A 26,260-nucleotide genomic window follows, 5' to 3' on the forward strand; every position below is an offset into this window, starting at 1 on the left:
ATTACTGTAAAATAAATAAATAAATAAATAAATATTTTTTGAGTAGTTTACGTTTTACAAAAACGCTATTTCAAAATTCACTATGTCAAGTTTAATAAAATTATTTTATGAAATTTTTTTCTTGCATTTGCATTGTTTTACCACTAAGTGGCAGTTTCTATGTCAACTCATATCTATAGCTTAATTTCTTAGTTCTATCATAGTTATGAATCTACAAATAACATTTTCCCCTAACAGTAAACAGTCTTACTGTAAGTTAACTCATAAAACGCTCAAAAATGCATGAAGGGAGAGAGGATGAGGGTGGAGATTAATGACGGTGAGTGAGGACTGATAATCTCTGCTGTCAGTCAGATCAGAGCACAGACAGCATCACACTCTCCGTCTGTAAAGCTCGTCTTTATACTGACTTCAGAAAGTCACGAGGCATCGCGTGGAAGATGAAATAACCGTTTCGGAAGATGATGCGCGGATACAGACCGGTGAGGAACTGCGCTTTAGTTAGAATATTCTGTGAATATTATGCATGTGTTTTTCCCCCACCGGAGAATAACCTGAACTTGTTGTTGTTGTTGTTGTTTTATGTTTTTTTTTTTTTTTTTTTTTTATAATTTTTTTAAACATCGTCTCCTCAAATGCTACATTTTCATGAACATGCAATTTAAAAATGTTAAAACAAGCTTGTATTTCATCGGGGTTTTTTTTTATTTTACTTTTTGCAACTATTGCAAAATACTGTTTTGTGAAGAAGAAAAAAAAAGAAAGACAATGACATTTGTTTTAATGAAATTGTTGTTTTTCATCGAGAGAGAGAGAGAGAGAGAGAGAGCTGTGATTGAAATATAACTTGCTTAAATAACCTCCGCATGCGGTTTTTAAGAATTAAACATGTTTTATATATAAAATATAATGTTCACTACCTATAGGAATCCCAACACAGGTAGGGATCAGGAAGTAGTTCATTTATTGCACACGTTTTATAGTGAGATATCAATGGCCAATGATTAATTTAGGTCTTATTCACATGCAGGGCAGTATGATTTATATATGAAACTGATATGATGTCTGCAGTGAGACTGAAGCTGCAGTAAAAAAGATGATAGGGGGATAGAGGATCACAATATTGCAATTGCAATATGGCTTTTTTATTCAAACCGTGGATTGGAGGATTACAGTAGCTTTTCCTCAGGCCACCCCAGTGCTTCACACACATCTTTAATAATGACTGGTCTGCTGCATTCATATATGCCCATAACTGCTGCATTTGTGGCCTGTTTCTGTGTCTACAAACCTCTCTCTCTCTCTGTTTGGTCTCCTCAGACTCCCGTCTCCAACTCGACTCTGTCCTTCTGTGGCTCTGATAACTCCTCAGCATATAAGGTTGATAATGGCCTGCTGAATAACGGCTGCTTTCTGGACGCTCTCGGTGTCGTCCCTCATGTCTTCTTGCTGTTTAGCACCTTCCCCATCCTCTTCATCGGTGAGATGCTTTCTCAGATTACACATTTTGCACGTGAGAACCTGGGCTTGGTTTCAGATATGGTCCTCCAAGGCATAAATGAGTATACTGAACATTGTTCAAGTGCATTGAAAAATATCACAGCTTCACTCAACTGTTGTGGTTTTGTGTTGGTGTGGTTGTGTTTGTAGGTTGGGGCAGTCAGAGCTCTAAGGTTCACATTCATCACAGCACATGGCTTCATTTCCCCGGTCATAACTTCCGCTGGCTGCTCACCGTTGTCCTGCTGTTTGTGCTGGTGTGTGAGATCGCTGAGGGAATCGTGTCGGACGGGTAAGAACAACTACTAAACCATGCCCTCGTCCATTTGTGTCTGACAGTTTTGCAGTTATTTAGTCGTGAGGAATAAAATAGTTAGCTATTAAATATGCAATTTAAAGTTTAAATCAAGTAGAAGTATTTAAGATTCAAAATTGCTTTTCCACAAATCAAATGTTGGCTAAATTAAAATGTTTAGTTTTCTGTTTCTAATAAATGCTGTTCTTTTAAAATTTCTATTAATCTCTGAATCATTAACAGTACAATGTATCACAGTTTCCACACAAATATTGTGCATCACAGCTATTTTCAACATTGATAATAATCAGAAATGTTTCTTGAGCAGTAAATCATCATATTTTCATGTTTTCTGAAGATCATGTGACACTGAAGACTGGAGGAATGATGCTGAAAATACAGCGGAGCATCACAGAAATAAATTAGTTTAATATATAATATAAATGCAGCCTTACAAAAACATAAAAAATATATATTTTTAGGAATTTATCTCAATTTGCATTGAGATAGTAAAAATGCATGTAGTTTTCAGCACAGATCAATAGATAATAACAGGCAGTTCAGCCCGTGACTGATGTTATTTAATGTCTGAATGAAACTCTCCACCAGGTTTAATCAGTCCCGTCATCTCCACCTCTACATGCCGGCAGGACTCGGGATGCTGGCTGCCATCACCTCCATCATCTACTACCATAACATAGAGACCTCCAACTTCCCCAAGCTGCTCATAGGTATAAACAGACCCTGACAGCCTGATTTCACACTGGACTGATGAATGTAGTGTGCAAACGTCTCGTAATAATGTGCTCATGAATTATTTATCTTCTCACCCAGCATTGCTGATCTATTGGACTTTGGCATTTATCACCAAAACCATCAAGTTTGTGAAGTATGACGATCACGGCATCGGTCTGATGCAGCTGCGTTTCTGCATCACAGGACTGCTGGCGCTTCTGTACGGCCTGCTGCTGGGAGTCGAGGTCAATGTGGTTCTGCGGAGGGTAAGCACGGGGTCAGGGGATTATTTAGAGCGGGTGTGTTTGTGTAAAATACTGTCACACAGAGTGGATTACTGGAGACAGCATTTAAAGGGACAGTTCACTCAAACGTGAAAGTTTGCCGTTAATTTACACAGCCCCAGACCATCCAAGATATATATATATATATATACATGTCAAGGAATATATACGGCTCCTGACGATAAACGGAGGTCTTATGAAGTGAAACAATCGGTCTGTGCAAGAAACTGAGCATTATTTACAAAATTATTACCATTATTTCCACTGGTGACATCAGAAATGTAATGCATAAAAATCTTTGATCATTAAATTGCACAATTGCACAAAAAAATAAAGTTTTGCCGTTTCGGCAGTAGACAAAAAAATAAATAAAACAAGGTTATTGTGACTGTTTATCTGGCAATTTTGACTTTATAACTCAAAAGTTACAAAAAAAGTCACTATTATCTTATTTTTTTATTTTATTTTATTTTTATTTTTGTGGCGGAAACGGCCTTCCATACTTTCAAAGTATCACTTATTAACTTACATATTAATTTAATATATTATTTTTAACAATTATTATCAAAAAATGTTATTATCAAATCATGAGGACACTGGTGCTTTAGGTATGGCATGATCCCCTCTGTGTGTTGCATAATGGTGCTCCGTGTGAGATTAAAACATGGAGAACCTGGCCTGGCTGTAGTTTCCAGCCGAATCCAATGTCACCGCAGCACACAGTGAACTTCTGTTTGTGTCTGACAGCTGTTTGCCAACCGCTGGACGGGGGCAAATCCCCCTCTGTCCGCTGGCTTTGCTAAGCTCTTTATCAGGATGGTTGTGTTCTTCTGAGGAGAACAGAGGCTCAGTCCAGGTCTTAAATTTATGACTGCTTAGAAATGAATGTTCATAACTCATCACTGGGGATAATCCAGTCTCGTAACCTGTGATTAGGCTTCAGGTAATTAGAAGATGAGTCGGCTGTTTGGCGGGAAAAACAGCTAAGCTTCATTTCAACTGGTGTCAAATTAAAGTTTGTCAAGAAAATGTTTTTGGACATAAACATAAGTCATTCATGAGTTTGAACAATTTGAAACTAATTATCTAGCCGTGTGCAAAACAAGAGTCAAAGACTCAAGTTTGTTTTAGAAAGGTGATAGTTTTACTAAAGTATCCTTGGTGTAAAAGAAGTACAATTTACTTTTAAAAAGGTTTATACTTCAGTCTGAACTGAATGCAGTTTTCTTTAGACACTTAATTACGTTATCTACATTTAAAGGACTATGTATTATATTTTAAATTCATATTAAATGTAATTAGTTAAACTTAAGAGTGCTAGATAAATAGAACCTCACTATATCTTTATATGTAATTTCATAATTTAGTAATGGTTTAAGAACATCATGAAGGTGTCTCTCTATAAATGTATTTAAGATGCCTTTTATTTATTTATTATTTTTTTAATATTACATCTTCATGTACAGTTTATATATATATTAATATATATATATATATATATATATTAAGTTTTGAAGTTCAGTGCATTTCAATATCATTAACCATTCTTCTTTTCATAAAGATTACTAAAAAAAAATCCTATGAAATTTGACATTATAGCTCTATTTTATTCACATTTGGTGATTGTTTTATTTTTATTCTTTTTTTTTTACAATAATTATTGCTACATATTTATTAATTTTTTGATATATTGTATTGCATATAAATTTTTGCCAAATACTTTTATGTTCTTTTGCACATTCAATGCTCTTGTAACAGATACACACAAAATGTTGATTTGTGAGACTGATATAATGATATAATGGGAAACTCCTGTTATTCTAGAGAAGACAAATCGTTTGGCAAGAGCCCTTTTTTTATTTGTTTCAACATGTGGTCTTTATTTTTCATAACTGACTAAAAATCTTGAGTGTTCTTCACAAAACCTAGATCCACTGAGCACATTTAGGATGAATTAGATGTAATTTCAGTAAATCCCTGCTTCCCTGGGATGCTTGACTGATGATTGTGTCGTCTCTTGGGTTTCAGCGCTACATGTGGTTTCCGTGTCCAACAGAGGTCAAGCCTCCGGATGACCTCCAGGACCTGGGTGTTCGTTTCCTTCAGCCGTTCGTGAATCTGCTGTCTAAGAGCACATACTGGTGGATGAACACCTTCATCACCTCCGCACACAAGCGGCCCATCGACCTGAAGACCATCGGCAAGCTGCCCATTTCCATGAGAGCTCTGACCAACTTCCAGCGGCTCCGCAAGGCCTTCGACACTCAAGCAGTACAGTAACCTTCTTCTCTGCGCTAAAGATATCTGTATCAGATTATGAGGATTTACCCCGTCTAATTAGAATTATTTAGAATTATATTTGGATAATAATATTATATATATATATATATATATATATATATATATATATATATATATATATATACAGTCTTGTTCAAAATAATAGCAGTACAATGTGACCAACCAGAATAATCAAGGTTTTTAGTATATTTTTTATTGCTACGTGGCAAACAAGTTACCAGTAGGTTCAGTAGATTGTCAGAAAACAAACAAGACCCAGCATTCATGATATGCACGCTCTTAAGGCTGTGCAATTGGGCAATTAGTTGAAAGGGGTGTGTTCAAAAAAATAGCAGTGTCTACCTTTGACTGTACAAACTCAAAACTATTTTGTACAAACATTTTTTTTTCTGGGATTTAGCAATCCTGTGAATCACTAAACTAATATTTAGTTGTATGACCACAGTTTTTTAAAACTGCTTGACATCTGTGTGGCATGGAGTCAACCAACTTGTGGCACCTCTCAGCTGTTATTCCACTCCATGATTCTTTAACAACATTCCACAATTCATTCACATTTCTTGGTTTTGCTTCAGAAACAGCATTTTTGATATCACCCCACAAGTTCTCAATTGGATTAAGGTCTGGAGATTGGGCTGGCCACTCCATAACATTAATTTTGTTGGTTTGGAACCAAGACTTTGCCCGTTTACTAGTGTGTTTTGGGTCATTGTCTTGTTGAAACAACCATTTCAAGGGCATGTCCTCTTCAGCATAGGGCAACATGACCTCTTCAAGTATTTTAACATATGCAAACTGATCCATGATCCCTGGTATGCGATACATAGGCCCAACACCATAGTAGGAGAAACATGCCCATATCATGATGCTTGCACCTCCATGCTTCACTGTCTTCACTGTGTACTGTGGCTTGAATTCAGAGTTTGGGGGTCGTCTCACAAACTGCCTGTGGCCCTTGGACCCAAAAAGAACAATTTTACTCTCATCAGTCCACAAAATGTTCCTCCATTTCTCTTTAGGCCAGTTGATGTGTTCTTTGGCAAATTGTAACCTCTTCTGCACATGCCTTTTTTTTAACAGAGGGACTTTGCGGGGGATTCTTGAAAATAGATTAGCTTCACACAGACGTCTTCTAACTGTCACAGTACTTACAGGTAACTCCAGACTGTCTTTGATCATCCTGGAGGTGATCATTGGCTGAGCCTTTGCCATTCTGGTTATTCTTCTATCCATTTTGATGGTTGTCCTCCGTTTTCTTCCACGTCTCTCTGGTTTTGCTCTCCATTTTAAGGCATTGGAGATCATTTTAGCTGAACAGCCTATCATTTTTTGCACCTCTTTATAGGTTTTCCCCTCTCTAATCAACTTTTTAATCAAAGTACGCTGTTCTTCTGAACAATGTCTTGAACGACTCATTTTCCTCAGCTTTCAAATGCATGTTCAACAAGTGTTGGCTTCATCCTTAAATAGGGGCCACCTGATTCACACCTGTTTCTTCACAAAATTGATGACCTCAGTGATTGAATGCCACACTGCTATTTTTTTGAACACACCCCTTTCAACTAATTCAACTAATTGCCCAATTGCACAGCCTTAAGAGCGTGCATATCATGAATGCTGGGTCTTGTTTGTTTTCTGAGAATCTACTGAACCTACTGGTAACTTGTTTGCCACGTAGCAATAAAAAAATATACGAAAAACCTTGATTATTCTGGTTAGTCACATTGTACTGCTATTATTTTGAACAAGACTGTATATATATATATATATATATATTTTTTTTTTTTTTTTTTTTTTTTTTTTGATGATGATGCAAATCACAAAGTGCCTTTTTTAAAACTTACCTGAAAATTAAAGAGTGAAAATAGACAAAATCACTCAGAGTTTTGTGTAAACTGTTCATAAAAGGCCAGCGATATTTAATCTGGATTCCAGGAAGAGAGATATTACATAATTTTAACCGGTTGGATCCTTTTCTCTGCCAAATCCAGAGTTTTCAAGCATCTGTGTGTGTTTTTGGCTGATCCGTCCTGTTTTGTGTTGACGTCCACTTGTATAACCAGACTGCTTATGTCCTTAATACAGCAGAATCATTTTTATCCCCTTTGTCCTGAAAAATAGAAGGGACTTCAGAAACACTTCAGATTAAAGTCCTTATGTAAGATACGGTAAAAAAATAAAATCTGTTTGGGTGTGGAATTTACATAATCAGTACACCTGTTACTAACCTGCCAGTTTAGAGATGCTTCAAGTATAGAGACTGACTCTCACGGTTTTTACGCTGAGCTCTGTGTTCTCCGCGCAGGAGAAGGGTCTGGTCCCTCTGAAGGGTTCGAGGTGGATCTGGCTCGCTCTGCGTCAGGCGTTCGGCCGGCCGCTGGTCCTCAGCATCACCTTCCGCTTCATAGCTGACCTGCTGGGCTTCGCCGGGCCGCTCTGCATCTCAGGGATTGTTCATCACATCAGCAGTGACAATCACAGCGCTCTGCCTCCGGTACCACTGCAAATAATACAGCATACACAGCAGCTATTGGCACAGATAAGATGCACTTAAACGATTAGTTCACCCAAAAATGAAAATTCTGTCATTAATCCCTTACCCTCATGTCGTTCCAAACCTTTAAGACCTTCATTCATCTTCGGAAACACAAATTAAGTTATTCCTAATGAATTCCGAGAGCTCTCTGACCCTCCCATAGAGGGTGAGTTATTAACTAATTAATCTCCATCCCTTCAAACTGTCATTGCATTACATAATGAAATGTGCAATTGCGTAAATGCATTATTATTGAAACAGCTGGTAATGTGACATCTGTATCATTGCATCATTTAAAAATTATTCTCAGATGCCACTCTGAATGTGTAATAGATATATATACTGTATATATTCATGTTCCTGAACACCGAGTGCAGACAAAGACTTAAGGGAATTGCTTTGGGTTTCTGTTTCTCAATGGAGAGTCAGGTCACCAAAATGATTTATGGCATTTTTATGCATAATATTTTGAAACATTCACAATATTTACTTCTTAAAAAATAGGTTGCTCTGGTTAAGATTGATTATGTATTATTTTACAAACACAAGGGGATGATGCAGTGTTTATCTCATCCCATGATCGATCTGAACACACCTGAAGGGATCGAGAGCACAGAGACTGCTGTGATATATCTCACACATCTTATTAGTTGTTATTAGATGATTGTGTGCTCTGAGCTATAATAAATATGGGTGATTTCTGTCTTTCTTTCTTTCTTTGTTCAATTGAATTACAGAGTAAGTTATAAAAATAAATAAAAATCAGTGTAATGAATGAAAAAGCTAATTAAGGATTTCTGCCAAAATCTGTTTCTGCCATAGGATAAAAAAAAAAAAAAAAGTCAGAATCGCAGGATAATGTACTTGCAATTGTAAGAAAAACAGCAGAACTTTTTTTTTTTTTTTTTTTTGGCATGAAAAAAACTGAATTATGAAATGTAAACGTAGACTGAAGAAGAAAAACTCTGAATTGTGATTGAGAAACATGGAATCGTGAGTTACAAAGTTGCAATTAACATTTGTTTTATTATGATGGTGAAAACGGGCTTCCATAGAAATGTGACCTGGATGTGTTCCCACTGCTGGAGATTTTAGACGCTTGCCTCTGTTTGTAGGTCAAGCTTCTCGGAGTGCACTTCATCTCGTCAGAAGCGTTCCTAGCGAACGCATATGTTCTGGCCGTGCTGCTGTTTCTGGCTCTTCTGCTGCAGAGAACCTTCCTCCAGGCGTCTTATTATGTGGCCATCGAGACCGGCATCAAACTCAGAGCAGCACTTCAGGTCAGATTCACTGTCTGTGTGTTCAGTCGTCAAACTGGTTTACTAATGACTTGATTAGACATTTGTCTTTTTTTCTTTACCCCTTTCAGACTAAGATCTACAATAAGATCATGCGTCTGTGCACATCTAACATGTCTATGGGTGACATGACCACGGCTCAGATCTGCAGTCTCGTGGCCCGAGACACAAACCACCTCATGTGGTTCTTCTTTCTCTGTCCCAACCTGTGTGCCATGCCAGTTCAGGTTAAGATCAACTATTGCATTATGTAAATTATACCACGGGTTCCCAAACTCACACCAAACACATTAGATGTAAGAGAAGAATGGTGAATGCATTGTAAGTTGTGTTGTGCTGTTGTGCTGTGCAGATTGTGATGGGCGTTCTGCTGCTGTATTCTCTGCTGGGGGTCAGCGCTCTGATCGGTGCCACCGTCATCCTGATTCTGGCTCCTCTGCAGTATTTCGTGGCCACTCGACTCTCACGAGCGCAGAAGAGCACGCTGGTGAGACATTCACTGATACTGAGGACTGGGGTTATGAACTGAGCTAGAATAACCCCTACACGTACAACTCTTTATATACACTTACACTTTAAAAGAGACAGAGATGTAGATTTTGTGAAAGATGTTTTTCTCTGTTTCTCTGTTATTCTCAGTATACCTTTAGCTTTGCAGGTTTCTTGAAGTGTCTTGGAGACACAGTTCGTCTGGATTGAGTCTGTCTCAGTTTGTTCTGTTTCTTCATGTCATTCCAGACAGACTGAGATGATCAGATCACATCTCTGTGTGGAGCACTCAATTATTACAATTAGTGGCATAAATAATGTTTGGAAATGTAAACTGATATTTACTACTGACACACTACAGCAAAAGATAGAAATAACTGACTTAAAACCATTTTTTTGTCTGCGAAAATACTAGTAGCCTAAGACTTTTGCACAGTATGTATATATATGAGCATTGTTACATAGCTGGAAACTTTGTCTAGTGCTCTTATGCATGTTTTTAGCATGATTTGTTCAAATACTGAATGACTTAGCATAGACTTCTTCATGGCTAGTGTTTGTGATGTCAGTTTCATTTCATTCTGTAACTTGTTCTACAGATCGATGCACTAGTGCTGCTGTTGATATTGTTTCTGACTGATACTATCATTATATTTGTTGCCTTTCCCTTACCGAATGTGATATTCTGTCAGCAATAACCTGTCAGCAATGCAGTGTTACCAGATATTACAATAAAAAGCAAAAAAAATAATAATAATAAAATAAACCAAAATTGTTTTGCTAATAAGATAAAGATATCGCTGACCCCAAACTGAAACTTCCTACTTTATTAACTTTCTAAAGTGTTAAATTAAGTGTAAAAGACAAGTCCAAAAATGATTATAATAGCTGGATCTGGCAATCTGCGTCTCACAGCGATCGCTTTCATACAACAGATGCTAAACATTCTTGCAATCTGTCTGAACTGATTTATACATATCATGCACACATCCATATGAGGATCAAATTAGTCATTCGGAGAACAACATTTCTCATTACTGACTATGTGCCTGCACTGCCACTAAACTGTAAATAGCCTTAATAGAATAGAAATAAACCTTAAGTGTTCTGTTGGGAGTCTTGTTTCTAACCCTGTCTATAATGAGATGAATCAGTCACCTCGATGTCATTACATTATCAGTCAGAGTGTGTACGCGTGATGTGGTGTGTTTCAGGAGTACACCAGCGAGAGACTGAAGAAAACCAACGAGCTGCTGCGGGGAATCAAGCTGCTGAAGCTGTACGCGTGGGAGCACATCTTCAGGTCCAGCGTGGAGGAGACGCGCAGACAGGAGCTGAGGAACCTGCGCACGTTTGCCCTCTACACGTCCCTTTCCAGTGAGACGCACACACAACTACAATCAACAACACAATTTAAATATAAAATACACACATCACAAGATTGGAGGAAAAAATAATAATAATAATTTGGATTTTTACCTACACAAGAACATGCAACAATTAAATTGAATTGTTTAAATTATTTTATATATACAGTAAGTGCAGTGTAGTGTAGTGTATATATTTAGTTTATGAAGTGTATATATACATTGGGCATAGTGCTTTTCAGGAAATGTTTGTCACAAAGCAGCTTCACAAAAAATTTTAAAATAGAATAAATAAATATACAGAAGACGTTAGAAATTCAATTACCTAAATATTTTTATATCTAAAATTATATATTTACATTTGGATTATTGCATATGTTGTAAAATATTCAGAAATATACATCAGAAAATTACAAAAGTTTCACAGCTTGTTGTTTCACAGCACATCTTGTTTTAAAGCAGCTGCTAGTTACAATTAAATAATTTCATGAAAGTGTACACATATAAACACATTTAAATTATGAGATAATGAATGCTAGTATTTCTTTTATTATGTGTCCTCAGTCTTCATGAATGCTGCCATCCCAATCGCTGCTGTTCTCACAGTGAGTCACACTCTTGTTTAATGCTCCCTGCTCTGTGTGTCAGTGTGAGAGCTCTGTGTGTGTTCTGCTGGCAGATCTTTGCCGTTCACGTGCACGTGCACAGCGCTACAGACTTCGATCTGTCTCCCGCTGTGGCGTTCGGCTCGCTGTCGCTCTTCCACATCCTGGTCACGCCTCTCTTCCTGCTCTCCAGCGTCCTGCACTCCACCGTCAAAGCTCTCGTCAGGTGACCCACATCCCTACGCTTGAGCAACTAGGGATGGGTGATATGGCCAAAAAAAATAAATCTAAATTTTCTTAGAATATATATAGATTTTTTTTTTGTGAACATGGACACATTTGATCTCTTGCAGCATCTCATGAATGAAACAGCATTATAAACATGCAGAATCAATTATCATTGTCATATTATCAACGTGTCTAATTCTATATTTCTATTCAAAATTGAGATGCATTCAAATGAATCAATAAAGGTTAGAAAAAAACGCCCAGCCCTATGAGGAACTACTGCTTCAAGCCTCATCGTTTCACACATTTGACCTCAGAAAAGCCTGATTAGTGTCCTGTTCTCAGTGTGCAGAAGCTGAGTGAGTTTCTTGGCAGTACTGAGATCGAGATCGATCAGGATCCTGCCGGTCAAACTGCAGCAACAGAACACAACAGCAACATTAAGTCTGTGGTGAGTCCAGCTCCATGTCCTTCCCTGCCGTGTGTGAACTGATTCCTTACACAGAAAACAACAGAATAGACTCTAAACAAGGACACGGTGAACTATACCTCTACGTTAGAGGAAGATCGAGGATTGCTCTTTAAGCGCTGTTTCAAAAGCATCTACACTCAACTCTAGGGCTGCGTGATTAATTAAAATAAAACCACAATCTCTGTGATTATTTGTAATTAATTAAATAAATATATTAAAAGGCAGGCAGAAATTATGACAGCTATAAATATTTAATAGTATTGCAAATTTTATTTTAAATTTTTCTAAAATATTTTGTTTGTGTGTGTGTATTTTTATATTACAGTCACACTATTTCTTAACTTGTTTTTATTTACAAATGTTTATGTTTTCATTATTATTATTATTATTATTATTATTATTATTATTATTATTATTATTATTATTATTATCATTAATTACCACAATAATGAAACTATTTTATTTTATTTTATTTTATATTTGGCCAAAGTATTAAACCCTACAAGCAAAGCCATTTTTGTTTGTATATTTATTGTATTTCATTGTTTATGTATTTATTTATTGCTATTTTATCAGAGAAACCAAAATTAGATTTATTTTCCCAGAAGGTACAGACCTATAAACACTTTAGTAACATGAGTATTAGTTTTGCAAATGTAAAGTTGTAAAATGTAAAATTAAATAATTATTGTTAAATGCAGTTTTTATTGTGTAATATTATTATTAATATTATTATTATTATATATTTTTGTATGAATAAGTCCTGCATTGCATGAATGATTAGTTGTGGTTCTCTGCTCTCAGTATGCATTACAGCTCCAGGCCAAACTGGTGAATCGTAAGAATAAAGCCAAGCAGGACGTGAACAGGAACTTTGAGCAGCAGGACCAGGAGCTGACGGCGTCAGCCAATCAGGACGAGGACACATGCATAAAGGTTCTATTCATATGACGCATGCTTTACTGAATACTGGATGTTTTAAATACTGAATGTCTAGAACATTTATAGATTTTTTATTTTTTTTTATAATCAAAATACTTAGTATTGTTTTCTTTCTTTTTTTTCTAGATTGTGAACGGCTACTTCACATGGACAGAGGGCTGCCCGACTCTCATCAATATCGACATTAAGGTTCCTTTCGGTGAGGTTTTGTCTCACAGTTGCTGCAGATGTTAGAGAAGCTCTGAGTGTATTTCCTCTGACTCCCTGTGATCTCTCAGGTCAGCTGACGATGATCGTAGGCCAGGTGGGATGTGGGAAGTCCTCTCTTCTGCTGGCAGCACTGGGAGAGATGCAGAAGATTTCAGGAAACATCACATGGAACAGGTAAAGATCAGCATAATGCCACGTCATACTCTAAGATTATTAGAAGTCATCATGTCAAAGGGCATCACTACAACATAATGAAAGGCCTTCTTTCAGCGTGTTTATTTCATGCTAATTATTGTTAACCAAAATTATTATTATTATTATTATTATTATTATTATTATTATTATTATTATTATTATCATCATTTTATAAAAATCATGCTAAAATTAACTATACATAAAACCAAAATAAATATATGTTTGAAAATTAGGCAACAAATACTAAAGCAAATAAGTTTGTTGAAGCACTTTCATTACAAAAAAAATAAAAATAAAAAAATAAATTAAATAAATAAATAAATAAATAATGGAAAAGTACATAAATAACAACTAATAAATAAATAAAAGCTAAAACTGAAATAAAAAATAAATAAAACCTAAATATGAAAAACTAATGACAAAATCACATTACGAAATTAACAAAATACTGCACTAGAATTAAAATTAAAATACAAATAAGAAAAACTGTAATAAATCAATTAAAATATTTATAAAATGTAAATATTAATACTAAATTAACTATAACTCTGGAACACTGTATTGACCAATCAGCATCTATGAATTTTATATATTTTTATCTTTTTAATTCACTTAATCATTTTCCATTACATTTTTGTTTGTTTTTTAAATACTGGATTGGATTGTAATCAGATAATCTCATATTTACACTGCTTCATTTTCTCACAGTTTACCCAAGAGTGATTCTGAAGAAAATCTGAGGTACTGCAAACACACACACACACACACACACACACACACACACACACATATATATATAACCTTTCTGTATTCATTAAAATCCTTTATCTTGTTTTGTCTTCCAGAGCCCAGTATCTGAGTGGAAGACAGTCGCTCAAGTAATGATTTGATCACTCAGTTAATACTTGATCAGCTGCACAGTCTCCTCACTGCTTGTGTTTTCAGGACGAGAGGTTCGGTGGCGTACGCTTCCCAGAGACCCTGGCTCTTAAACGCTACGGTGGAGGAGAACATCTTGTTCGACATGGCCCCCAACGAGAAGAGGTAAAGTGTGTGGTTCCCTGACGTGATCCGTCGCTGTCCTGATTCCTGCGTGTTCAGTCGTGTGAGAGATGCGTGCGGATGACACGCTCCTCACACAAACACAATCGTCCTGCTGCTGTCCCAGAGGCCACAGCAAAGTGCTTTTATCAGCCTCACAAAGAGCCGAGCGGGAGAAACCAGAGGCTTGTCAATGGGATTCCCAGTCCACGGCTCGTCCGTGAGGCTCTGCTGTTATGTAACAGGAGCTGTGCTGCAGTAACGGTCTTTTAATGCTGGCCGTCACATGAAACATGCTGCTTTATTCAGTGTTGTTTAAAGTTCCCTTTCAGTCGGTCTCATGAGAGCCCTATTATCTTCAAGTGTGAACTAAACGAGACAATGCATATTGGTGTGCAACACTGTGCTTAAAAACACTTCTACTATTCACCATATTTTTTCCCTCAGATATAAGGAGGTGATTGAGGTCTGTCAGCTGCAGCCCGATCTGGACACACTGCCGCACGGAGACCAGACGGTGATCGGAGAGAGGGTATGTCACGTGAGTTATCTTTCTTACAGCACAAACGGAGCCGAGAGCATGTTCTGCGTGTCTGTGAGCGTCTCAGTCTCTGTGCTGCAGGGCATCATTCTGTCCGGCGGCCAGCGGCAGCGGATCAGCGTGGCTCGAGCTCTTTATCAGCAGACTAATGTGGTTTTCCTGGTGAGTTCAGGCTCACGTTGAGCATCATCAGCAGCTGTGTTGGTATAACCTGAGAAATCCTTCATCTGTGCTTTCAGGACGACCCGTTTTCAGCTCTGGACATACACCTCAGCGATCACCTCATGCATGAAGGGATCCTCAAGTTCCTCCGGCAGGAGAAGAGGACCGTCGTGTTGGTCACTCACAAACTGCAGTATTTACCTCATGCAGACTGGGTACGAGCTTTTAACTGTGCAGTCATTTCACCAGTCGGCCTGCATGGGTCAAACTGTTGAACATGGGAAGAGAAATGCTTTACATACATTCACATTAATGCATTAACTATATCAGTCTTGTAAGATGTGCTTTCATTATATGGGTCCTGTAGATTATAGCCATGCGGGATGGGACGGTGCAGACACAAGGGACCTTAAAGGACATCCAGTGTGCCGAACCTGAACTGTTTGAGCAGTGGAGAGCCCTGATGAACAGACAGGACAAAGTAATAAATAAATAAATAAATAAATAACTGAATAAAAAATAAAGTGTATTTGAAGTAATGTTCTTCTAAAATAGAATAATTGAAAAAAATAAATATTAAATAAACATTTAATTTGATTTATTTATTTTTAAAAATGATTGTTTGATAGATGTTATTTTATAATAAATAAATAAATAAATAAATGTATTAAAGATATGTATGTATTTATCAAACATATTTCCTTGATATGATGACCTTATTAAATAAATTAACATATATATATATATATATATATATATATATATATATATATATATATATATATATATATATATATATATATATATATATATATATATATATATATATATAAAACAATTAAAATTTTTAAATAAAAATACTTATTTGATATTGTATTCTTCTCAAATAAATAAATAATAAATATCTGTTTAATGAGTGATTTATTTATATTTTTCTTTGATATGATGATCTTCTAAAATAAATGTATTATTAAATATTTTTGTAATTATTTATTTGAAAAATAAATGCTTTGATATGTTCTTCTAAAATAAACTAATACATATATTTGTATTTATTTATTCATAAGCATATGTCTTTGCTATGATGTTCTTCTAAAATAATAATAATAAAAAATAAATCTCTCTCTCTCTCGCTCTCTCTCTCTCTCTCTCTCTCTCTCTCTCTCTCTCTCTCTCTCTCTCTCTCTCTATATATATATATATATATATATATACATAATTTCTTAGGGCTATGTTTGACTAATGCAGTATCACAATATCTCCACAGGAGAACACCACAGAACTGAAGAGGAAGAGTTTCAGGCGGCCCATGTACTCTACAGATACTCTGGCCACCGAGGACGAGGATGAAGGTACAACATCTCCTTCATCCAACCATGAAACTCAGTGTCAGTGCTTGTATATCTAAATTTCTAATAGAAATGTTAGCCATACAGGATTATGCTGTGTAACACCTGACAGGTGGTTGTGCTGTGACAGTCGTATCTGTGATGCTGTGCTGCAGTGTGACTCTGATGTTCTTGTCTTCACATCTATGATGGCTTCCCGTGTGTGGACTTAATCCAGCTGCAGATCTCACTGTTAGTGAAGTCAAAGGTCTGGACTCAACGGCATGAATACTCTGATGAATAGCATGCAGCCTGAGGATGTTTGAAACACAGTGAAGCCATTATAGTAGCTAGTCTTATGTAACACATACACAACAAAACAGCGCACAAAACCTTCGCTACGCTCCTGTGAGCTAGAGTTATCACATTCCTGCACATGATAATGCGCTCCGCTTGAGTCTCAGACGCATGACATGCATGAAGCGTTCAGAGAAACTGATGCACCTTCTCCTTTCTCTTCCAGACCCCATGCATGAGTGCACGGGAATTAATAAACCACTGCAAATATTCAGCATGTTTGTTTTTCACACACTCTGAACGACTCAAACAACAGAATGCATTTCCAAAGTGACACACTTCTCTTTCATGTAATTCATTCCGGTTGATCTGAGTGCACTAAGTGGAATGAACGAGCTGAAGCTTAACCTCCTCCAGAACGAGATTGGATGGTGTTTGGTTGTGTTTGCAGACAGTACCACCAGCACCGATGAGGACAGCCTCAGGGCGGAGCTGCGTCACAGGACCACTATCCCCTGGAGCTCGTTCGCCACGTACCTGCGCTCCGCAGGTCTGCTGCTGCTGCCACTGCTCGTCCTCTCGCAGCTCACCAAACATACGCTGATGGTCGCCATCGACTTCTGGCTCGCACACTGGACGTCCCGCGTCATCGCAGCGCAGATCGGGAGCGCCGAGAGGAACTGCACCAGCACAAAGGTCAGGACACTGAAACAACTTGGACAAATTTGAAAAAATGAATTGAATTATTTTCAAATGAAGTGCTGTTGTGTGAATCCATAGAGACTGTGTCACACATGCTTGAGCAAAAACACACATGCATAGTCTCTCACACACACACACACGCACACGCACACACACACACGCATAGTCTCTCACACACACAAACACACACAAGTGCACTGCTTTAATCTCGAGGGTTTGATCTCAGCTGTTGGAGTCTCAGTCTCAATCCCAGCAGACCGTCTGTACGCTACACACACAAGTCTTTAGTCTCAGCTGAATGAAAGAGTGAAAGAGGTGAAAGAGTCTTCTTGTTTTCAGAAAATCAGTTTCATAATAGGTGAGTTACAAGGAAAAAATGGCAATATAATTTTAATTTCAAAGAAATGTACTGTAGTACCGTTCAAAACTTTGGAAAAACAAACAGAAAATCTTACAGCCCCAAAGAAATACATACTTTTATTTAGTAAGAACACATTCAATTGCTCAAAAATGACAGTAAAGAGCAGAGCTGTCATCAGGAATCACCCTGAACAGATGAAAGGATAATACAACAAAGATATCGCTTTTCTCAGCTGACATTATAACTAATATTTTATTGTGAATATGAGACAAATAATGAATGCTGTATCAGATGCAGGTAATCACACTTGCTCAGTTCATCTCTCTCTCATAAATATCTACTACACATAATACACTGCTTTTACTGCAGTAATACAATAAGCTTTTAATGAAGCAATTCCATGTTCCTTCGTTACTAGTTTTAATGTGAAGTTATGGAATCAGTCAGCTGCTAAACTGTCAAACTGAGATTTGAATCCCTGGAGGAAGGAAGTAGCTCTGCACAAAAGAAAGCGTTTAAAGTTTTAAGATGTTATTGTTTTATGTATTTACAGACTGTATATTTGTCATTAGTTTGAGTGGAGCTGAGTGTTGTTGTTTTGTGCTTCTCTCTCAGGACTGTGAGTTCAGTCACTCGTCGTACCTGCAGGTTTTCTGCGGTCTGTGCGCTCTGGGAATCGTCCTGTGTCTCATCACGTCTCTGGCGGTGGAGTGGACGGGTTTGCGTGTTTCCCGAGAGCTTCACTGCAGCCTCCTGCGCACCATCGTCCTCGCACCCATGAGGTCTGTGTGAGTTCATCAGCTCGTGATCATCCTCTGAAACCACACACATATTCTGAAAAAAAAATATGCTGGGGTACAAAAACCATAAATAGGTTCTCTTTGGATGCAAGATTTTAAAATTAATCAAAAAACGAATTACTCCAAGGCAATCGAAATTGAGGTGAAATTTTGTTAAAAGCTTTTATTCACATTGCTTTACATTAAAGGCAACACATCAGTGCAATTATGCATCACGGCTAACAAGCCTTCATCGGGATGTCAAACTACAAACACGCTCAGAGTCCATTTAATAAATTCGTCACATAACATAAGCTGTTTCCATCCAAAGTTACGAATACTTGTTACTTGTGCGCAAAACTGGAATATTGCATAAAACATTTGTGAATTAAGCAAATTTGAAAAGAACAAAATTGTCAATACTAAATTACTTGAACTAAATATCATGAAGAATGAAATTTGCTGCAGTTTAGTAGAAGGCACTGTATACATTTTTTTTGTTTTTATACATTACATGAATTTTATACATTAAATGAATTTCGAGCTTCAGAGCATGCAAACTTAAAGCGGTCATGTTGTCTTATTTTCGGAGCCTGCTGTTTAGTAATGCAGTTCTGGGTTTTAAAGTAGTTATAAAGCAAATTGAGACTTTGCGCAAGAATTTTATAATGACAAAACTAGCATTTCAGATGCTGTGCAATTAGATCAGTCTGTTAGTTGGTCCAGTTTTATGCTGTCTCATTGCAAAGTCAGTTTTTGATGCGCAAAAAAGCAATTGATTTGGTAAAAGTGTTTCCATCATGGTTTATGCGCATGTTTTCTTACTGGATATGAAAATAAATCCTACTTAGTTGAGTGCATAAGTTTTTTTTTTTTTGTTTTTTTTTTATGCACATTTTTTTTATTTATATGCATCTTGCCATTTCCATCCAGTGCTTTTTTATGCAATATCCCAAAATGGACATGAAAAAAGTGTATGGAAACATAAATATAGTCATATGATTGTGTCCATGCATCACACAGATAATTTTTCTCGTAAATGTAATTGTTCCCAAAAAATTCTAATTATTCATATTAATTAATCTGTAAAGTAATTATCTGTGTGATGCTTTGACACCTAATCAGGTGACTATGTCATGTGATGAATTGATTGTTTAAATGGTGCACCTGTTGTTTTTGTTTTTAATGTAAAGCATGTAAATAAAAGCTTTTTTCACAACAAATTTTGATTCAATTGGAGTGATTCTTTTTTTTTCTTTTTCTTTTTTACACATATACTGATCTGTTTTTCCCACCAGGTTATTTGAGACAACTCCCCTGGGGAACATCCTAAACCGATTCTCAGCGGACACCAACACAATCGATCAGGTACTGGAGGATAAAGAGATTTTACACTTCACAGAAGACTCATGCATAGTGTTTGCAGCCAGGATTGGTTTGGTCAGTGTTGGACTGTGATGGGCAGATGTGTGTCTGTGTGATTGCAGCACATCCCTGTGACTCTGGAGTGTCTGAGCCGCTCGACTCTGCTGTGTGTGTCCGCGGTGGGCGTCATCTCTTACGTCACGCCGCTCTTCCTCATCGCTCTGCTGCCGCTGGCCGTCGCCTGCTACTTCATTCAGAAGTACTTCAGGGTGGCGTCCAGGTTAGTCACAGAGTTCTCAAATAAAGAAAATATATAAACAATGTCTGTGACAAATAAAGTTTACCACTGATGTCTGTAAAAAATATAGCAGCTTACCCAAACTACTTTCTTCATTTATTTTTTTTAGGTCGTAAAAAAAAATCCCCCTCAAATTTAATTTTAATAATTAACTGAAATAATATTATGTTATTATAATATTGTATTAAATATGTAACATATTTATGTATTATATTTTATAATGTTATTTTTTATATTTTATATCATTTCTCAATGTTTTTTTTTTTGTATTATACATTTAAATTATATATTTTATAATTCTAATTATGCATTTATTTGAATTACACATTTATTTTTAATGATTTCTTTTTCAAATATGTTTTATATTAAATGTTATATTTCCTAATATTTCTCAAAAATAATAAATATTAAATATTTTGATATTTGTTACATTTATATTAATTTATTGATTTTTTTATTTACATTTGAAATATTATATTTCTTCTTACTGTTGTATTAATTTCAATTAGATTTATCATATTTCCTACATTTTAAACATTTTAGTGATTCAAAATACATTTTTATATTTTCATTTATATTTAATGTTGTTGATGTAATTATTTCTCAAAACTTGTTAAAATGGCACAGCATTTTTATAATTATGTTATTGTGTTATTGAAAACTGTTTTCTCTGTGTCTGTGTGTAGAGATCTGCAGCAGCTTGAGGACAGCACTGAGATGCCGCTCCTTTCCCATTACTCACAGACCATAGAGGGCCTCACCACCATCAGAGCGTTCAGGTAACACACACACACACACACACACACACACACTAATGTTGAGTCAGTTATTGATTTGACACACCATACCAACTGACTTGACTGTGTTTTGTCTCAGACACGAGCAAAGGTTTAAGAAGAAACTGCTGGAACACACAGATGCGAATAACATCTCCTCCCTTTTCCTGATGGCAGCCAATCGCTGGCTGGAGGTTCGCATGGTAATGAAAACTATCATAGCATATCTAGCATAGATTTAAATTACATATACATTCAAACCAAAAAGTATTCATACACCAAATATAATATATATATAAATATTTAGATTGGATTACAAATAAAACTGATAAAAATTTGAGACCAATTATACAGATATTTTGACCTGGCCATGTTTTGCTGAAGGGTTTTTCTTTAATTGCTAACTCAACCTTTTTACACTATATACTGAAGAAAATGAAGCATTGCTTGGTAATTGGTTGACCTAAATTGGTCTTATCTAATTGTGTAAAAAAAAAGACCAGATTTGACCAGTTTAGACTTTGTACCTACAAGGAGAATTTCAGTTTGATCACTATTTTTTTTTTTTAAATGAAATTAAATGAAAAACTATTTTTTTATTTCAGCTAACAGCTTAACAGAGAAGAAGGACATACCGAATTAGGGATAGAAGACATAAAGAGCTGGGTATCGTGGGCATAGCAATGGAAATAAATTCCAAACTTCTTAAAAATTTGACAGTAAATGCCAGTAAATAAATGATGAATAGAAGAGGCCCCAAGACTGAGCCTTGGGGAACACCATCAGTAACATGCGATAGCTCAGACCTGAAGTTTTTAAGTTTTACTTACTGAGTGTGACCAGCAAGATATAATCTAAGCCAAGACAGATAGGTGTCCATAAATCCCAGGATGACATTGTTAACGAATGCATATTATTTTTGTATTGGCTGTGTGCAGGAGTACATCGGGGCGTTTGTGGTGTTGATCGCGGCAGTGACCTCTATAAGCAATGCTTTATGCAGTCAGCTCTCAGCAGGACTGGTGGGTCTGGGACTCACTTACGCTCTCATGGTAAACTACAGAAACAAGCCTGCTGCTCATCAGTCTTTTCTAGCGAGTGTTCCTCACTAACCGTCTTCGTTCTGCCTCCGTGAAGGTGTCCAACTATCTGAACTGGATTGTGCGTAATCTGGCCGACATGGAGGTGCAGCTGGGCTGCGTGAAGAGAGTCAGCGGTCTGATCCACACACAGCCGGAGAGCTACGACGGACTCATGAGTGAGACACTGACACAATGCTGGGAAATAGGGAACAGTCCTAAAAACATCAGAATAAGAAGAGGGAATTAAAATAAATAATAACAATAAAAATTATCTATTTGAACGTATGGATCAAATATTCATTTCAGATCATAAGATTTTTTTTTTTTTTTTTTTTATGCAATACATTTTGCTAATATATACACAGTACAGACCAAAAGTTTGGACACACCTTCTCATTCAAAGAGTTTTCTTTATTTTCATGACTATGAAAATTGTAGATTGACACTGAAGGCATCAAAACTATGATGAGCTTCAAGAGGTAGTCACCTGAAATGGTCTTCCAGCAGTCTTGAAGGAGTTCCCCGAGATTACTAAAATAACTGAACTATTCCACAACATTCTAATTTACTGAGATGCACCTGTGTCTGTATATATGTATATACGTACATACATACACACACACATTTAATATAGTTAAAATATTTACACATTAATATAAAATAGTTGTTTATTAGTATATTAGTTATTATTATTATTATTATTATTATTATGTTGTTGTTGTTGTTGTTGTTGTTTTCATAATTGTTATTTCCATTTCTGAGTCATATTTAATCCAAAATTGGGGAACATAAAAAAAAAAAAAAAGTTAACTAAATATTGATTTCAGATTAATTTTGTCATCAGTTTTATTCTTAAATTATTATTATTATTTTAAATAATAACAATTTCTATATTTAAAAAAATATCTGAATCAATATAAATAAGTGGTCTGTATTCTGGGTATATACATTAGAAGTTCATTTTCATTTAAAAAAAAAAAGCTAAATAATAATAACATTTTAGAAAATAATAATACTAGTAATAATAAAACTAATATTAATTTAAAATGATTATATAATGTAAAATATTGGTATTTCATCCAAATTAAATTAAATATATAAATATGCTATGCTTTTAAAATAAATATTCTTATTATTTTAATTATAGCATTTCTAACAATCTGAATGCACATTATATATTATGATTCACGAAAGAATAATGCAGTATTTTGTTCACCACTTTTGAAAGTTCTTTAGAAAGTGTCCTCAGCAGATGTGATGTGATGGTGATGGTGATGTGATGGTGAGGTGATGGTGATGTGATGGTGAGGTGATGGTGATGTGATTGTGATGGTGATGTGATGGTGATGGTGATGTGATGGTGATTGTGATGTGATGGTGATGGTGATGTTGATGGTGATGTGATTGCAGCTCCTGCTCAGGTTCCTGCCGGATGGCCAAAGTACGGAGAGATCCAGATCAAGAACCTGAGCGTTCGCTACGACAGCAGCCTGAAGCCCGTCCTGAGACACGTCAGCGCTCACATCCGACCGGGACAGAAGGTCAGTCTGACGCTCTACACAAACACACTCAGCTTTCTCTGGAAGAGCAGATGACATGTGAAGACGGAGTGTTTTATGTCTAGGTGGGAATCTGTGGACGGACGGGGAGTGGGAAATCCTCCTTCTCTCTGGCTCTCTTCAGAATGCTGGACACCATCGAGGGTAACACGTGCTTCGTCATGATCAAACTCCTCATGTTCTGACCTCTTCTGGGTCTTTGTGACTCCATGGATGTGTTTCGTTCTGAAACAGGGCAAATAGCCATTGATGGGATTGATATCGCCAAGCTTCCTCTGCAGACTCTACGATCAAAGTTTTCCATCATCCTGCAGGATCCCATTTTATTCAGTGGAACGATTCGGTGAGGCTGTTTCTCCACTCTTTTATACTGCATTTTCTATCAGGTTGACTGCACAAAGACACACAAATCATGCAGTGCGGTCGGCTCTAGTCTTCACTTGTGTTTCTCAGGTTTAATCTGGATCCGGAGAGAAAGGCCACTGATCAGATGCTTTGGGAGGCTCTTGAGATTGCCCAGCTCATGCCAGTTGTAAAAGCTCTACCTGGAGGACTAGGTGAGATCTAGGAGTTCAGTTCAGTGTGTAATATGTGACCCTGGAGCACAGAAGCAGTCAGAAGTAGCACGGCTATATCTGAAGCAATAGCCACCAATACATTGTAAAGGTCAAAATTATAATAATTGTACAAATTGTCCGCTCCACAGATGCAATGGTGACCGAGGGAGGAGAGAACTTCAGTCAGGGTCAGCGGCAGCTCTTCTGTCTCGCTCGAGCCTTCGTGAGGAAGAGCAGCATCCTCATCATGGATGAAGCTACAGCGTCCATCGACATGGCCACAGTGAGAGCAAGATTCAGCTTATTCAGCCATTTGTTTCTCTAAAGTTTGGTTAACCACCGTCTTTGTTCCTGTAGGAGAGTATTCTGCAGAAAGTAGTCATGACGGCGTTTGCAGACCGAACAGTGGTTACGATAGCAGTGAGTCCCTGCACCATACACAACTACACAGCAGGGGTCTTCAGCTCTGGCCCTCGAGGTCCACTTCCCTGCAGACTCGATCAAACTCACCTGCGAGGAAGACCCGGATGAGCTGCTTCAGGTGTGTTTGATTAGGACTGGAGCTGAACTCTGCAGGACGGTGAACCTTGAGGACCAGAGCTGAAGACCCCGCTATAAAGCATTTACAGAACTAAACCGAAAGACTGTCATCTACTCATCCCAATCCACAAAAGCCTTTCATCAAGCAACATTCACGCTAATATGCTGGATTATATGTGATAAGTTTATTTCAAAAATGCAAATTGTATGCAAATTTTATTTCTCACAATTTATATCTAAAACGATTACTTTTTTTCTTGCAATTCTGAGGAAAAAAGTCAGAAGTCGAATGGTAATTGGTATTTTATATCTCTAAGCCGACTTATTTTCCCTCAATTCTGATGTCTCACAATTCTCAATTGTTCCTCTACGGTAGTAAGTTTATATCTCATAATTCTGACTTTTTCCCACACATTTTGAGTTTGTATCTCACAATTTTTTACCTTTTTCCTCACAATTCTATTTTCTCGATTAGTTTATATCATAATTCTAATTGTATCTCACAATTATTCTTCCACATAATTCTGGCATATTTTTCTTCAAATTAAATTTATATATCATAATTGTCTTTTCTCACTATTCTGAGATCAAAAGTTTAAAGGTTAGTCTTTTTTTTTTTTTTTTTTTTCAATTCTGCCTTGTTTCCCAGAATTTGGAGATAAGAAAGCCACAATACCAGATCTATGTTTTACTCAAAGTGTAAAGGGCTAGTCTCGCTGTGATGTGATGGCTGGTGTGTTTTGTGTCGGACAGCATCGTGTTCACACCATCCTGGGCTCAGACGTGGTGATCGTGATGAAACACGGCGCTATCTTAGAGTACGATGAACCAGACGTCTTGCTGGAGCAGAAGGACAGCGTTTTCTCTGCATTTGTGCGAGCCGACAAATAAAGACGGATGGAGGCATAATCATGCACAACTCAGATGTGTATGGCTGCATATGCTTTGTGTAATATTTGTACAATTCATATCCTGTAAACTAATAAAATGGTGAATTTATTCATTGTGACACCACAGCGGTGTTTGACTCTCTACTGCCACCTATCATCACAATTTAGCACGATCGACTGAGTTTCATGCAAATTGCACTGATAGTGTGTTTAGAAAGTGGTTTACACATTAATTCATACTTATCTTAAATAATAATGTCCAACAACATCAACATGGGCGTCACTTCTCAGGATTTTTCCATCATCAAATCTTATATACAAAAGATGGAGATATAAAAAATTGATTTAAAGATGTCGATTAGAAAAGTATAGAAAATATTTCACATAAAAAGCAAAATATGCACTTAAATAAATAGTTTGAGCTCATAGGGAGAATGAACTGAGCTTCATGTGATTGGGCGGAGCCCCTTTGGGATGATTTGCCCATTTCTGTTCTCTGATTGGTGGAGATTTCTTTGCAGAATC

At 36.7% G+C, this 26,260-nt stretch overlaps 1 protein-coding gene across 1 annotated transcript; it reads left to right on the forward strand.

Moving 5' to 3' along the window:
• The first annotated feature begins 320 nt into the window (after positions 1-320).
• abcc8b (ATP-binding cassette, sub-family C (CFTR/MRP), member 8b) lies at positions 321-25,859 on the forward strand. The gene is made up of 40 exons (XM_052583151.1): positions 321-482; positions 1,321-1,480; positions 1,651-1,792; positions 2,405-2,526; positions 2,630-2,796; positions 4,843-5,085; positions 7,421-7,609; positions 8,767-8,931; positions 9,021-9,176; positions 9,302-9,436; positions 10,653-10,815; positions 11,370-11,410; positions 11,485-11,636; positions 11,984-12,089; positions 12,915-13,046; positions 13,179-13,251; positions 13,331-13,436; positions 14,166-14,198; positions 14,303-14,335; positions 14,403-14,501; positions 14,946-15,030; positions 15,121-15,201; positions 15,279-15,416; positions 15,569-15,682; positions 16,469-16,553; positions 17,278-17,522; positions 18,505-18,671; positions 19,967-20,036; positions 20,156-20,313; positions 21,018-21,110; positions 21,208-21,310; positions 22,046-22,159; positions 22,245-22,365; positions 23,600-23,730; positions 23,814-23,892; positions 23,983-24,091; positions 24,202-24,305; positions 24,455-24,588; positions 24,663-24,725; positions 25,599-25,859. The coding sequence occupies exons 1-40, from the start codon at positions 462-464 to the stop codon at positions 25,734-25,736; spliced, it is 4,770 nt and encodes a 1,589-aa protein (XP_052439111.1). The 5' UTR covers positions 321-461; the 3' UTR covers positions 25,737-25,859.
• Positions 25,860-26,260: the final 401 nt, after the last annotated feature.

This window comes from Carassius gibelio, chromosome B18 (genome assembly GCF_023724105.1).
Source record: "Carassius gibelio isolate Cgi1373 ecotype wild population from Czech Republic chromosome B18, carGib1.2-hapl.c, whole genome shotgun sequence".
Taxonomy (NCBI): Eukaryota; Metazoa; Chordata; class Actinopteri; order Cypriniformes; family Cyprinidae; genus Carassius; species Carassius gibelio.